Source organism: Carcharodon carcharias, chromosome 1 (genome assembly GCF_017639515.1).
Source record: "Carcharodon carcharias isolate sCarCar2 chromosome 1, sCarCar2.pri, whole genome shotgun sequence".
In the NCBI taxonomy this organism is placed as follows: Eukaryota; Metazoa; Chordata; class Chondrichthyes; order Lamniformes; family Lamnidae; genus Carcharodon; species Carcharodon carcharias.
In genome coordinates this window covers 134,305,095-134,320,166 of record NC_054467.1, presented here as the reverse complement: position 1 = coordinate 134,320,166, position 15,072 = coordinate 134,305,095, and the positions used below count along the sequence as shown (strand labels likewise).

General features: G+C 40.3%; 1 protein-coding gene across 9 annotated transcripts in view; it reads left to right on the top strand.

Annotated features, from left to right (window-relative positions):
* The window catches only part of arap2 (ArfGAP with RhoGAP domain, ankyrin repeat and PH domain 2), a 461,240-nt gene that overhangs the window by 386,377 nt on the left and 59,791 nt on the right, over window positions 1-15,072 (top strand). For 8 of the 9 annotated variants that reach the window (XM_041205604.1, XM_041205793.1, XM_041205626.1 and 5 more), the window contains 2 exons: window positions 3,440-3,579; window positions 12,790-12,872. In XM_041205604.1, coding sequence (XP_041061538.1) covers window positions 3,440-3,579; window positions 12,790-12,872 — 223 coding nt within the window. The remainder of the gene's footprint in view (window positions 1-3,439; window positions 3,580-12,789; window positions 12,873-15,072) is intronic. The other variant, XM_041205459.1, reaches the window with a different exon arrangement.

Genomic DNA, 15,072 nt, shown 5'->3' with positions numbered 1-15,072 from the left:
CATTCCAGGATACTGCATACTAAAGAAAAAAACTCATTCGTTAAAGCCATTTAAAAATGTTAATCCCCGCAAATGATCAATCTGTTTGAAAAATAAAAAAAACATCAGTTCTACTAAGCACATCAAAAACCAATAATCCTTTAATAACCCCAGAAAACTGAATCAAAATATGAACATAGCACCCTACCGAGGAAAGTCATTCTGGAGCTTTTGAAAGACAGACAAGCATTCATAATAGGCTCAGCTGTAATAGCAAACCCTTTGAAATCTAAACAATTGAGTCTATTGAAATTGAAATGAAAAACACGGCCTTTTAAAGCTGCAGGTGGTGTTTCATTTCCATCCCAAATCAGATTACCTGTCTATCAATAGAGCGAGCACAGCTTAGATTTTTTTTTCTTTCAACACCTGGGCAATTTTTTTTAAAACCTAAAGGTCTGCTCTATTTAAGTCAGAGTCCAAAACATGATAATAGTTTCCCCGACACATTTTTGTACAGTTTTAAATGCATTATGATACTTTCTCCAATGGGAAAGTACTCTAAATATTCAACACCTAAACAATGCTGGTCAGTGCAATGGTCAACTTATGTTTTCAGGACAGAGTCCTGTGATGACTCACTGCCATTAAACCACATCTACATTACAATACAACATCTAACAGTGGCATTTGAAATTGTGAAAACATTTACTGTCAGAATGTTTCTGACTCCTCAGCAGGCTTCCCCCGCCGGGGTCACTAACTCTCTAACAAGTTGGGTTCTTTTAGGGCTTACCAGACTCACACCAGCACACAGAAGTAGCTAGGGGAAGGAATTTCAAACTTGTTGTAGGGCTGATAATGGCGACCCCAACCTCAGAAGAGGTGAATGCAGGGTCACATACCAAAGCCTTCCCAACCCATGAAAAAGCCACACAAGAATAGTGTGGGATCAGGAAAGGAGAGGAAATCCTCCTTTGCAGTGAAATACTTCAACATTTCAGCTTTCCCAATCCCATTCCTACCCCCATGAAGAGACAAGAATCCAACCCTGTGCCTCTATTTATTAAGTCAAGGAACCCAAATGCTTTTTTAAAATAGCCTTCTCAACTTGTTTTGGCCCCTTCAAATATTCCTGGATGTAAAACTCGAGGTTTCTGTCCTTGCAGCCCCTTTAAAATTGTAATCTCATCTCTTCCACTCCAGCATTTGAGCATAAAAATTAAGGCTGACACTCCAGTGCTGTACCGAGGGAGTGCTGCACCGCCAGCGGCACCATCTTTCAGATGAGGTCTTAAACTGATGCCCTGCCTGCTCCCTCAGGTGGATGTAAAAGAATCCATGGCACTATTTTGAACAAGAGCGGGGCAGTTACCCCCGTTGTCCTGACCAATATTTAATCCTCAATCAAAATGTCACAGAACAGATTGTCTGGTCATGATCACATTGCTGTTTATGGGAGTTTGCTGAGTTCATATTGGCTGCCATATTTCTTACATTACAGCAGTGACTACAATTCAAAATATACTTAATTATCTGTAAAATGCTTTGGGACATCGTCTGGCCCTGAGAAGTGCTAAATAAATGCAATTTTTTCTTTTTACCATTTACATTATAATTTGGCAGGTTTGGACTTTGGAGCAACTCAAGTCCACAAATAGCCAGGATCTTTCATTTGACAGAAAATTACAAAATAAATTCCACGTTGTTATGACAGTGGGTGTGTACTAAATGATATCTAAAAGCCAAGAGGATCTGAATTTGACCAGCTGAAATAAATGAGTGTATGCTGAATGTTTAGCTGACAGCTTTAGTTCTGGATCAAGGAATAGACATTTTGAGAAAGATAATGTAATTCATCATGCTTGTCAGCCCCACAAATGGTGATATTTTCTGTGTCAGCCCACCTGTTTCGTTCAGCAAATCTTGTCCTGTTCTACTCAAACTGAGCCAACTTTCCATTAGAACAGGCTCTTTTTTTTTGCTTGTATTAGTTCTCAGAAGTGTCTTCACAGCGAAATAAATGTAATTGAAACTAAGATAGTGGAGAAAATGTCGAGCATCCTTCTTTCTATTCTGTTATGTTATAAAACAACTGAGGTGCTGCACTAAAATAAAGGCAAAATACTGCGGATGCTGGAAACCCGAAATAAAAACAGAAAGTGCTGGAAAAGCTCAGCAGGTCTGGCAGCATCTGCGGAGAGAGAAACTCCATTAACGTTTCAAGTCTTAGAAGAGTCATACAGACTCAAAACGTTAACTCTGCTTCTCTCTCCACAGATGCTGCCAGACCTGCTGAGTTTTTCCAGCATTTTCTCTTTTTATTTGAGGTGACTGTGTTCCTAACTAGGTCACACAGTCTCTGCATAAATAAAGTTTGGAGTATTGTCTACAATTCTGGCCTTATAAGAAGGATATAGTGGCACTGGAGACTGTGCAAAATGATTTACAAGAATGGAAATGTGTGGTTATATGTATCAGGAAAGGATTGATGGGCGTGGCTCATGTCTCGTAGAAAAGAGAAGGCTGAGGGATGACGTAATAGAGGTTCTTAAAATTGTGAAAGGTTTTGTTATAGTAGGTACAATAAGGGTATTCCCACTTGTGGGGTAGAGCAAAATTGTAAGCCATCACTTTAAGATAGTTATCACGTGACTCAATTGGGAATTCAGAAAAAACATCTTCACCCACAGACTGGTGAGAATGTGGAACTCTTTACCACAAGGACAAGTTGAAGTGAATAGTCTAGATGTATTTCGGGGGAAGTTAGATAAGCATTTGAGGGAAAAGGAAATAGAAGGTTATTCTGAAAAAAATAGATGAGGAATAGTTAGGTACTTGTTTGATTTGATAGGCTGAAGGGCCTTTTTCTGTGCTATAGACCGCTATGTAAACTGGAAGGAGGCTCAAGTGGAACATAAATGCCAGCATGGACTGGTTGGATCAAATGGCCTGTTTCTGTGTTGTATTGTATGTAAAAATATATCCATGCTTTAACTTTAACTGAACAAAATATTCCTCTAATTTTATTCAATAGAGCCACAGTGGGAAGGTGACTGTGTAATAGAATTTGTTAATATGATTCATAAAGTCCCTCTAATTATGACAACAAATTAATTTAATCTTGTTTTGTGATTGTTCCCAAATATAATAAAACTAACAATATTATTGCATGTAAATTCTAATCTGCTCCCCTTGTTGGTTTATTGTCCCATATTGAAGATATCACCAAATACCATACCACCTTAAGAGGGATAATTTTTGTGACTGAACTATATTTCAATATTTAATAGTGGGTCATCTTTGGGAGAATGTTTTGAATCTTATCTGCTCTTTGTGGTAATATGTAAAGTTACAACAGCTAAGAATGTAAATGCAATGTATTTTCAAACAGCTAAGCAGGTTAGCTAGTGTGGGACGAGTATGGAAAGTAACTGCAGGTTCACTTTTTATTTCACAGCAGAGAATATCAAAGATCTTGGGAAAGCAGGGATTCTGAAATGGAGAGAAGAGCCATGTAAATTGTTATCTGGAAATAAATTTCAGGAACGTTACTTTGTCCTGCGGGATGAAAAGCTGCTCCTTTACAAGGATGTGAAGGTGTGTATGTCCATTTTGCATTAATTGTTTGGTCAAGTTATTGGCAGGAAGTTTATTATACAAAAACATATGGGCTGGGAGCAGGAGATTTTTTTTTTTAAATGCTGACTCTAATGTACCTCTGGATTTAACAGAGACAAGACAAGGGGCAGACAGCCAACTCATTCCCAGGAGACAGATTGGCAATTTAAGTATTTTTAGCTCAATGGTGACCTCCAGAATGTTGATGGTGGGGGAACAGCTATGGTAATGTCATTGAATGTCAAGGGAATATGGTTTGTTTGACTCTCATTGGACTTGCTCTTTGCCCACCACGTTAGTGGTGTGAATGTTACTTGTCATTTACTAGCCCAAGCCTCAATGTTGTCCAGGTCTTGCTGCGTGCAGGCATGGACTGCTTCAGTATCTGAGGGATTGCGAATGGAACAGCACGCTTTGCAATCATCAGCAGGCTCCCTACTTCTGACTTTATTGGTCATTGATGAAGCAGCTGAAGGTGGTTGAAAATTACCTAGATATTAAGTAAAGGCATACTGTAGGTCAAGAGAGAGAGAGGACTCATTTTCAGAACTGGTGTGAGATGTTTGAGACAACTCCCAATTTTCTGTTCCACCCACTTCCAATGCATTGCTGCAGCATGATTTAAAAGAGTCTGCATCCACTTTAAAATCTATTTTTTCCAAAATTTAAAGGGCTGAGGCTTTAAATAACTTCACAGTTCGATATTCCACAGACCATATCTTGTCTTTTATGAGCATTTATGTCTACTTTAACAAATAATATGCCACCTGCTGCAGGATAAGGCCCTCGTTCCAGCATAAATGGGGCCTGTTTAAACTCAGCACTGAGGTCAAATGGCCCTTCAAGGTTCGGGTTTCCTCCATGTGTGAGTCATATCCCGGTCCCATTCCCCTACCGGCAAAAATGGAATCTGTTGGAATTGGATACAGGACTTCTGGATCCAGGGTCCTGGCGCCATTTTGAATAAGGTGTAGAGACTACACAATTCTGAAAATCTAAGAGTCATCCACCAAAGTATTCCAAGTAGAAAGCTGCCCAACCTTTACTGATTCTAAACCTCCACACTGACGCTAAATTTCTCTCATTATATGCAAATATAATAACATTGTCTCATTTATCACACTACCATTTCTACCAAAGGTGAACCAAAAGAAAACAAAATTTTGTAGGACATTTTAAGGGCACAGATGTAATAGTTTTTTTAAAATGATCATTTAAATGACTTTATAAATAAACATTGACATTTAGCAAACAAAACATGCACAGCATTTTCCAAGCAGGTGTTGGAGAAACATGGTCAATATTATTTTCTCATATAAATTATTTTCTGCGTATAAATAAGCACAACTCAACTATTAATTAGGAATATGATTAAAATAAACTGTTAATTTAGCTTTGGCTCTCATTTTCACTGATTATTAGTGGCAAGGCAATCTCATCATGTTATAAACAGAAGTGTTTTATTTGCCAGTATTTTAAAATTGTAAATTAAGCCTTCCCAAAATTTTATCTATACCTAAGGATTACCATACTATTTGGAGGTTAAGTTGGCAGTTTTAAACTCCTTTGGCCAGTTTGAGGGACTAGGAGCTCATACCGTATACTTTTGTAAATATGTATCTATAGATCTGCTCATTGCTATTTCTAAAGTTTTAAATTGAACAAAGATGTTTAAAATGGTCGAACCTATGTCTGTCTGTGACCCTCAAACAAAAGGAAGATACCTGGCAGTCTTAGGAAAACTTATACCTTGTTATCTTGAGGAGTCACTAATGGCCACCTATGAACTGCACAGTCCAAGTTCAAAGAAAGCTATACGAAGGCCATCTGCATTTAATAACCCAGGCTGGCCAACAGGAGAATGGATTGTCTCCTAAGACAAAGGTCCAGTAACTTTACTTTCAATTCCTAATGGCTGAGACATTTAACAGTCTTTGGAAGCCAGAAGATGGATAAACTTCTTTTGTCAAAGGCCTGGTGGAGAGGTGGGAATCATGTGACATGGTCTTCTGACTTGTGGAACAAGTAACATTGCCTTGCTGAACTGCATAGCTCAGTCTGCTGTTTGACATCTAAGTACTAGCTTCACAGCCAAGGATCTATGCCCAGCTTGAATACCTGGCCCCCATCTGCACTGCTTCTGCTGGAAATTCGGTGCCATCGCCTACAAGACTGATTCATCTCTGCATGCCTATCTCATTGTATAAAGTCAATACCACTGAAAAAGCAAATTATCCAGCATCAGTTTACAACCCACCAACTTTCGTGAAGGAATACTCTTTGGATTTTGATCCTGGACTCTGGAACCCATGTGAAACAATGTTTCATTTTTCTGTCGCTACTGTAAAACCTTCTTTTCTCTATCCCTCTTTCTATTGTCTGAGTGTGGAAGCGATGTTGTGACCCTCCTTTCACGTTTTGAGTGTGTGCAAATGAACTAACACTTTGGGTTCATCCTATCTTGAGTTTACTGTGGGGTTATGAGTAGAAAACTGGATCACACCAAAACTGAGGGGGTGGGAAATACCCCACCACTTATAAAGGGGGAAACAAATCAAAACACCTTCCTGTTTATGGACAGGTGGTGAGAGGAGAAATTAGTGCTGTTTAAGTTAACCTCCTCCTGTCCAAAACACTACAGAATTGCAAATCAGTTATTATGGGAGGAGAGTATGCATATTCACCAAATTAAAGGAAAAGAATGGAAGGTGTTTACTTCAAAAGATGAAACACAAAACAGGTGATGAGGAAAGCATGTTTTTTCCTCTTTTACTCGCATATAAATGAGAATTAATAACAACCTAAGGACCAAGAAGAACACTGTTCCTTGAGAGATTCTTGTTATTGAACTGATAATTTAATAAGGTTCTTCCCTTCGTGGTTGGTGCTGCTTCCTTTGCTCTTTTTTTCCTTTTATTGGAAAACTTGATGGTTGTTTGCATGCGTAAGAAACATGCAATTGCTGTGTGCACATGTCTTTGCTCTTAATTTGTTTATTTCGAACCTGCAGAAACTCCAGAGTGAAGGAAAGAAGTGATTCTAGGAATAATTCTGTTGTTGTCTGCTGTGGAAGTTCTTCACTTTAACTATACTATCATGATGTTTTTGTTTCATTTAATCATAATCAGCATTTTATTTCATTAGTTCTTGCCTTGGCTCAACATCATCCATCTGAAGTTGAATTAATTAAAGGAACATAGGACTTGGGAGCAGGAATAGGCCATTCAACCTTTCAAACATGGTCTGCCAGTCAATAAGTTCATGACTGATCTGGTTGTAGTCTCAATTCTACTTTCCTATCTGCAGCCCTAACCCTTGATCTCCTTGTCTATCAAGAACCTGTCTAACTCAGCCTTGAATGAATTCAATGACCCAGCCTCTACTGCTTTCGGGGGAAAAGAATTCCATATGCTAACAACCTTTTGAGAGAAAAAAAAAATTCTCATCTCCATCTTAAAGGGTAGACCTCTGATTCTTAAATTGTGTCCCCCGGTTCTAGTCCCACAAGTTGAAACATCCACCTGGGATATTCTCTGCCAAATCCCCTCAGGATCTTACCTAATTCAATAAGATCATTCTCATTCTTCTGAACTCCAATGGGCATAATTAAACTCACCCTGTGCTATAAGTTATAGTAGTTTTACTGCAGGTTTGTTCAATCGATCTAATATGTATATTGAGCTCACAAGATTATTCTGGCTGAGGATGGCCATTCGGCATATCTTAATTCATCTATCCATAGAAATCCTATTGTTGCCCTCAGTTCAACAACTTGCATTTATGTAGCACTTTTAATGTAATGAAATGTGCCAAGGCACTTCAAAGCAGGGTTAGCTAACAAAATTTGACACTGAGCCCCACAGAGTTTTTTGAAAGAAACTGATTTTAAATTATCCAATTGTTGTGGTGGGATTTCAGCTTGCATTCTTTGGGTTATTACTACATGACATTGGATTACTAGCTCAGTAAATATAACCAGTATGCTGTACCCACAAAATCCCTAATTATGATAATTGAACAATTTTCATATTCATAGAGCTGAATTTTCCCCCCGTTAGGGGGAAGTTGAAGGGCGGGCGCGTACAGGCGCGCTTCTCATCGGCGCCCCCGATCGGAGGTGCGGCGTCATTTTACATGGGTGGGTCAATTAAGGCCCGCCCAGCGTGACATCCGCAGGGAGTGCTATGCACTCTCTGTGCAGGCAGGCGGGGAATCCCAAAATCGAGAGTGCGCTCTTTCGCGCATGCGCATGAAAGAGCGCACTCATCTCCCTGAGGCTAAGCGCAGCCTCAGAGATTGTCTCTGCTTTCAAAAATATTAAAAATAGAAAAACAAATCCCTTGCATGTCCTCTCACGTGACAAAGGCACATGAGTTGGGACATGTCCATAATTTTTACAAAATCTTTAAAATTTTTTAAAGCCTACATGAAACCTCATCCCGTCCGTGGATGAGGTTTCATGTTCTTTTCTAGTTCCCATCGGGGCTTCTGGCCTGCCCACCAATCTTAAGGTTGGACGGGCAGGTCCTTTAATTACTTAATTGATCCTGTCAATGGCCTCAATTGACCATTGACAGGTTGGCGGGCATGCAGCTGATTTTACTGTGCATCCGCCTTGCAGAAAATTTAAATTGGGTGCGGTGATGTCGGGAGTTGCCCCCGCTCGCCGACTCCGTAAGATTCTGCCCATAATATAGTTTATATCTCCTTGTGTACATTTTGCCACTCAGTGCAACAATTTTTCACTCTATGCACTCTTAAAACCTTGCATAGTTTTTAAAACTAACATTAAATCCCCCTTAATAGTCTACCCTAGTTTTTTGAAAAAAATACAATTTTGCATGACTTTATTCTTTCTCTATGAATCTTCACAGTGCGCTTTTCATTGTTCTATTTACTTTCTATAACACAGTGCCTGAACATGCGAGTAATACTCCAACTCTGACTTGACCAAAATTAAGTACAAATTCAACATCACTGTCTTACTTTTGTATTTGCTTCTATAAATAAACAAATCTTGGTTGCCTTTTTATGGCCTTTTCTCCTTGCATATTCATCTATAAAAACTGATATATCTGCACTTCCAGATGGCTTTGCTCCTTCAATTTGATATGCTTCCTTTCACTATTCTTACAAACTGCATCTACCTGTCCAGCCTCCCAGTAAACTCCTGCAATCTTCCTCACAATTTGCCGGGGTCCCTAATCTGGTATATCAACAAACATCGCTACCATTCCTTTTGCATCTTTACCTAAATCATTTATGTCAAAAAAATAGTATGGATCTCTGGGATCACATGACTACACACATACCACTGTTGTGAAAAACATCCCTTTATCTTTACTCTCCCCCTCACCCTCCATCCATTCATGCAGCTACATTATCTAATACCACATGCTTTACATTTCACCAGTCTTTTCTTTATCACAATCCTTCTGAAAATCCAGATTTACAACATCCACAGATTCCATTTAGTTTTGAAAATAGGTTTTATATCTGAAATGCCAATTGTCTTGTGCTTTCTTAATGAATACTGCCTGAGCTGCTGAGCACCTCCAACCTCTGTTTCTGTTCCAGGTTTCCAGTATCTGCAGTATATTGCTTTTTACTTACTGTGCTTTTTACTAACTGTACTCCACTTACCTATTACCTCACTGGCATCATCTTAAAACAACATTTATTGAGTATAATATGCTCTTTATAAACACATGCTGATGAGCCCGTTTATTAAATTGTTCCCTAAATTTATACCATATTACAGATTCCACAGATTAAATGACGTGAGGCTCCACACTCAGTGAGAAGAAAGTTGGGCATGGAGGCTGATGCTTCTGATTTATCATTGATTAATTTTGATCGTTGAGAATTGAGAATGCTGTGTTAACATTCATGTTAGATTCTATAATCTATGTTCCATTAAAGATTTACTCATAGAAGTTTATACATAACTAAGATTAAACTATCTGGCCTATAAATTTCCCGGACTATCTCTTTCCACTTTCTTGAGCAGTGGTATAGCATACTCCAGTTCTTTCCAATATTTTTGCCAAAAAGGAATTGGAGCCGGGCACACCACACAGTATTGACCTATATACCGGAAATGACAATGGCAAGCGCAGCCCTGTTGACCATCCTCCCTAACATCTGGGGGCGAATGTCAAAATTGGAAGAGCTAACTCTCAGACTAGTCAAGCAACAGCCTAACATAGTTATCCTCATGAAATTATATCTCACAGATAAGGTTCCAGACACCACTATCACCATCCCTGGGTATGTCCTGTCCCATGGGAGGGACAGATCCAGCAGAGGTAGTTGTACAGTGGTATGCAGTCAGGATGGAGTTGCCCTGGGAGTCCTCAGCATCGACTCTGGACCCCATGGCATCAGGTCAAACAAATGAAAGGAAACCTCTTGCTGACTACCATGTACCGCCACTGCCCCACACCCCCAACCCCTCAATCCCTCAGCTGATGAATCAGTGCTCCTCCATGTTGATCATTACTTGGAGGAAGCATTGAGCGTGGCATGGGCGCAGAATGTATCATCATACCAAGAGTGGCTCGGTAGCACCACTACTGACCGAGCTAACCATGTCCTAAAAGGCACAGCTGCTAGATTGGGTCTGCAGCAAGTGGTGAAGGAAGCAACAAGATGGAAAAACATACTTGACATACTCACCCTCTCCAGCCTGCCTGCCGCAGATGCATCTGTCCATGACAGTATCGGTAGGAGTGACCACCGCATAGTCCTTGTGGAGACGAAGCCCCCTCTTCACATTGAGGATAGCCTCCATCCTGTTGTGTGGCACTAACACCGTGCTAAATGGGGTAGATTTTGAACAAATCTGGCACTCAAGACTGGGCATCCATGAGACGCTGTGGGCCATCCACAGCAGCAGAATTGTATTCAACCACAATTTATAACCTCATTGCTTAACATATCCCCCAATCTACCATTACTACCAAGCCAAGGGATCAACCCTTGTTCAATGAAGGGTGCAGGAGGGCAAGCCAGGTGTACCACCAGGCATAGCTAAAAACAACATCCAGTTGTTGATGGTGGTAGACAATTAAACAACTCACAGGAGGAGGAAGCTTCACAAATATCCCCATCCTCAATGATGGGAGAGCCCAGCACATCAGAGCAAATATAAGACTGAAGCATTTGCAACAATCTTCTGCCAGAAGTGCCAAATGTATGATCCATCTTGGCCTCCTCAGGAGGTCCACAGCATCACAGATGCCAGTCTTCAGCCAATTCAGTTTGCTCCACGTGATATCAAGAAATGGCTGAAGGCACTGGATACCGCAAAAGTTATGGGCTCTGACAATATTCTGGCAATAGTACTGAAGACTTATGTTCCAGAACTTGCCGCGCCCCTAGCCAAACTGTTCCAGTACAGCTACAACATTGGCGTCTACCCGGCTATGTGGAAAATTGCCCAGGTATATGCTTTGCACAAAAAGCAGGACAAATCCAACCCAGCCAATTACCACCCACCAGTCTACTCTTGATCACCAATAAAGCGATGAAAGGGGTCAGGGACAGGGCTATTAAGTGGCACTTGCTTAGCAATAACCTGCTTACTGATGCTCAGGTTGGGCTCTGCCAGGGCCACTCAGCTCCTGACCTCATTATAGCCTTGATTCAAATATGGAGAAAAGAACTGAACTCCAGCGGTGAGGTGAGAGTGACTGCCCTTGACACCAAGTCAGCATTTGACCAAGTGTAGCACCAAGGAGCCTGAGCAAAACTGGACTATATGGAAATCAGGGGGAAAGTTCTCCGCTGTTTGGAGTTATACCTAGCACAAAGGAAAATGGTTGTGGTTGTTGGAGGTCAGTCATCCAAGTTCCAGGACATCACTGCAGGAGTTCCTCAGGGTAGTGTCCTAGGCCCAACCATCTTCAGCTGCTTCATCAATGACCTTCCTTCCATCATAAGGTCAGAAGTGGGAATATTCACTGATGATTAAACAATGTTGAGCACAATTTGCAACTCCTCAGATACTGAAGCAATCCATGTCCAAATGCAGCAAGACCTGAACAATATCCAGGCTTTGGCTGACAAGTGACAAGTAACATTCGCGCCATACAAGTGTCAGGCAATGACCACCTCCAACAAGAGAGAATCTAACCATTGACCAGGAACAGAATTTTGGCCATAAGAGCAGTTCAGAGGCTAGGAATCTTGCGGCGATTAACTCATCTCCTGACTCCCCAAAGCCTGTCCACCATCTACAAGGCACCCATCTACAAGATGCACTGCAGGAAATTACCAAGCCTCCTTAGACAGCACTTTCCAAACCCACAACCACTACCATCTAGAAGGACAAAGGCAGCAGACACGTGGGAACAGCATTACCTGGAAGCTCCCTCCAAGCCATTCACCATCCTGACTTGGAAATATATCGATATTACTTCATCGTTGATGGGTCAAAATCCTGGAACTCCCTCCCTAACAGAACTGTGGGTGTACCTACATCACATGGACTGCAGCGGTTCAAGAAGGCAGCTCACCACCACCTTCTCAAATCCCAGAGGAACATGTTAACTGCAGGGACTGCAGTAGTTTAAGAAGGCAGCTCACCGCCTTCTCAAGGGTAATTAGGGATGGGCAATATATACTACTTCACCACATATTATGCTTTAAAATTTATTGCTGAAGGAGAAAGGAGACATGACATCTAGCTAACTTTTAATATGTTCCAAATTAATAAACAGAAACCTGTTTTTGTTGTGTTAGTTAAAGCACCATTGCTTTGAGCTTAAATTCAAATCTAGAGTTCTAGCAAAAAAAGCACAAATGGGCTGAATGTCCTCCTCCTGTGATGTAGAGTTCTATAGCCCTAAACCTGCACGTTAAAAATAAAATTAGTGCGATCTGACCGGTTTCTCTAACAACTTTGGTTCAATAGGCTGCACGTCCTTACAGAACTACAAATTATTACTGATGCCGTTAGTTTTATATGAACAAGTGCACAGAGTCCCCCTCCTTTCATGGCGTGTTTAAGGCTGGAACACACAATAGTTCTGCAAATTTCTGACTTAGTTATAATACATTGACAATTAGAGGTTGACGTGACAAATGAGAACAAGGTTGCCCTTTTGGGATTGCCAGCCTTAATCATCTATTAAACATTAATGACCAAAGTCTTTTCAATTTACTAATTATGTGTAACTTTTTCAGAGCAATAAAACAGAAAGAGAAGTTCCTGTGAAATCCTTAAAACTCTACCTTGGCCTGAAAAAGAAACTGAAGCCTCCGAGTAGGTAAGGATGTTTTGCAATTGAGGAGAGAACACAAGTTCAGACATGAGAGGTAATGTTTTATTTGTGCAAATTGCTTTGGCAGCTACACCTACACAAAATGCAATTTAATCCTATTTGCATTCACAGCACAATATCAAACAAACAAACACACAAAAGCCAACTTAACTAAGCAACATAATTCTCTTTCATTGTGTAATCTTCTGGAAGAAGTGGGAAAAAAAAACAGATTAAAATGTCTCCAGGCCAATTCAGGGAATAAAATCTCGAAAATTCCTCTCCAATCACCTTTAGGTGATCAAAATGAGTTTGGGAAATTACAGAGGCCATGAGATATGTACTCAGCATCTTGCCTATCTTTTACACATTTACATTGGACACAGCGAGGAACTCATCCAGCTCCTTTTTAAATTATTGTCAGCAAATCTGCACTCGCCTCACAAGTCGATAACTTATTCTAAGTTTTGATAACCCTCTGCCTAAAGGAAAACTTCCTCACATCTAACCTAATTCAATGTTTATCCAGCTCATGAAGCAGCTGATTTATGCACAGCAAGGTCCCACAAACAACAACATGACAATAACTGGACAATCTGTTTTAGCGATGAAACCTTAGCTAGGACATCAGGAAGAACTCATTTGTCTTTTAAATTGTACCATCTCTTATATTTACATAACAGAACAGATGGACTTCAGTCACCCAAAAGACATTAGTCCATTCACCCCAAAACCTATGTTTTTTCAAGAGTAAAATGACCCAATTGACTAGCCTAATTTGATAAATGAAGGCTTTTAAACTAGGGATCATTCTAATGACCATGGCAGTACTCTAAATGAGTCTTAACCACAGTCTTGTATAAGAACATTATGGTACCAGGGGAGTACTGCACTGTCATTGGTGCCATCTTTCAGGTAAGGCATTAAAGCAAGACCTCATTTGCAAGCAAATGTGGATGCAAAAGATCCCATGGCACTAGTCAAAAAAGTGCAGAGCAGTTCTCTTGATGTCCTGGTCAATATTTATCTCTCAACCAACATTGCTAAAGCAGATTACCTGATTGGCATTGCATTGCTATGTGTGGGACCTGACTGTATGTAAATCTGTTGCATTGTTTCCCTGTATTACAACAGTATTTACTCTCTGGAGTTTAGAAGATTGAGAGGTGATCTCATTGAAACGTGCAGGATTCTGAAGGAGCCTGACAAGTTAGGTATTGAGAGATTGTTTCCCCTGGTTGGGAAATCTAGAACATGGGGGCACAGTCTCAAGATAAGGGGCCAATCATTTAGGACTGAGGAGGAGAAATTTCTTCACTCAAACAGTTGTGAGTATTTGGAATCCTCTATCCCAGAGGATTGTGGGTGCTGTGTCATTGAGCATATTCAAACTAATATAGATTTTAGGTCTCCCAGTGAATCACGGTATATAGGAAGTCGACATGAAAGTGGAGATGAGCATCAGCCATGGTAGTATTGAATGGTGGAGAAGGTTCGAGATCAGAATTCCTGCTAATTTTCCTATGCTGTGTTTATTGCACTGCTTGGCCCCTTTAAGACTGTCATGTGACCGCACATATGCACATCTTAAATGCACCTCTCTTGTGCACAGCCTGTTTGTCTCCTGTTTGGCAATTTCTGGACTGCACAACCTAGAGACAATGCAGTTTGAGGAGCCATAAGGTGTACTCCTGCTTCTGTTTCTTATGTTCTTCCATTTCTTTTAATCTTTTATGCAGCACATTGTCAAAAGCTTTCTAACTGTCATTAACATTCATGGACTTATTTAAATGTACGTCAGTAGTGATGTCACATGTATTCAAAGCTGGCATGATAATTTTGGTTTGATTCACCCCATATAAAAATTAAGTGCAAGGGACATCACAATAAATACTTCCCATTTCACTTCTTCACTGAGGAGAGTTAACCATTTAACCATTTGTTTCCCCATCACAGTTATCAAGGATTTGACTAGATAGGATGTGTTCTAACAAGCTAATTTATCAGAAAGCTGATTATCATAAAAGGATTATTAGGCCAATACAGGTTAGAAAATTGAGGAAGCTGAGCATCAGAACAAAAGAATTAACTTGTTCATCTCTGGCAATGGTCATTGTTAACCAGGCCTAGCACTGATATGGTAAGATAACTTCAGCCTAGTACAAAGTGATGGTTAAATCATGGTTTATCCTGAGCATTATAGAGT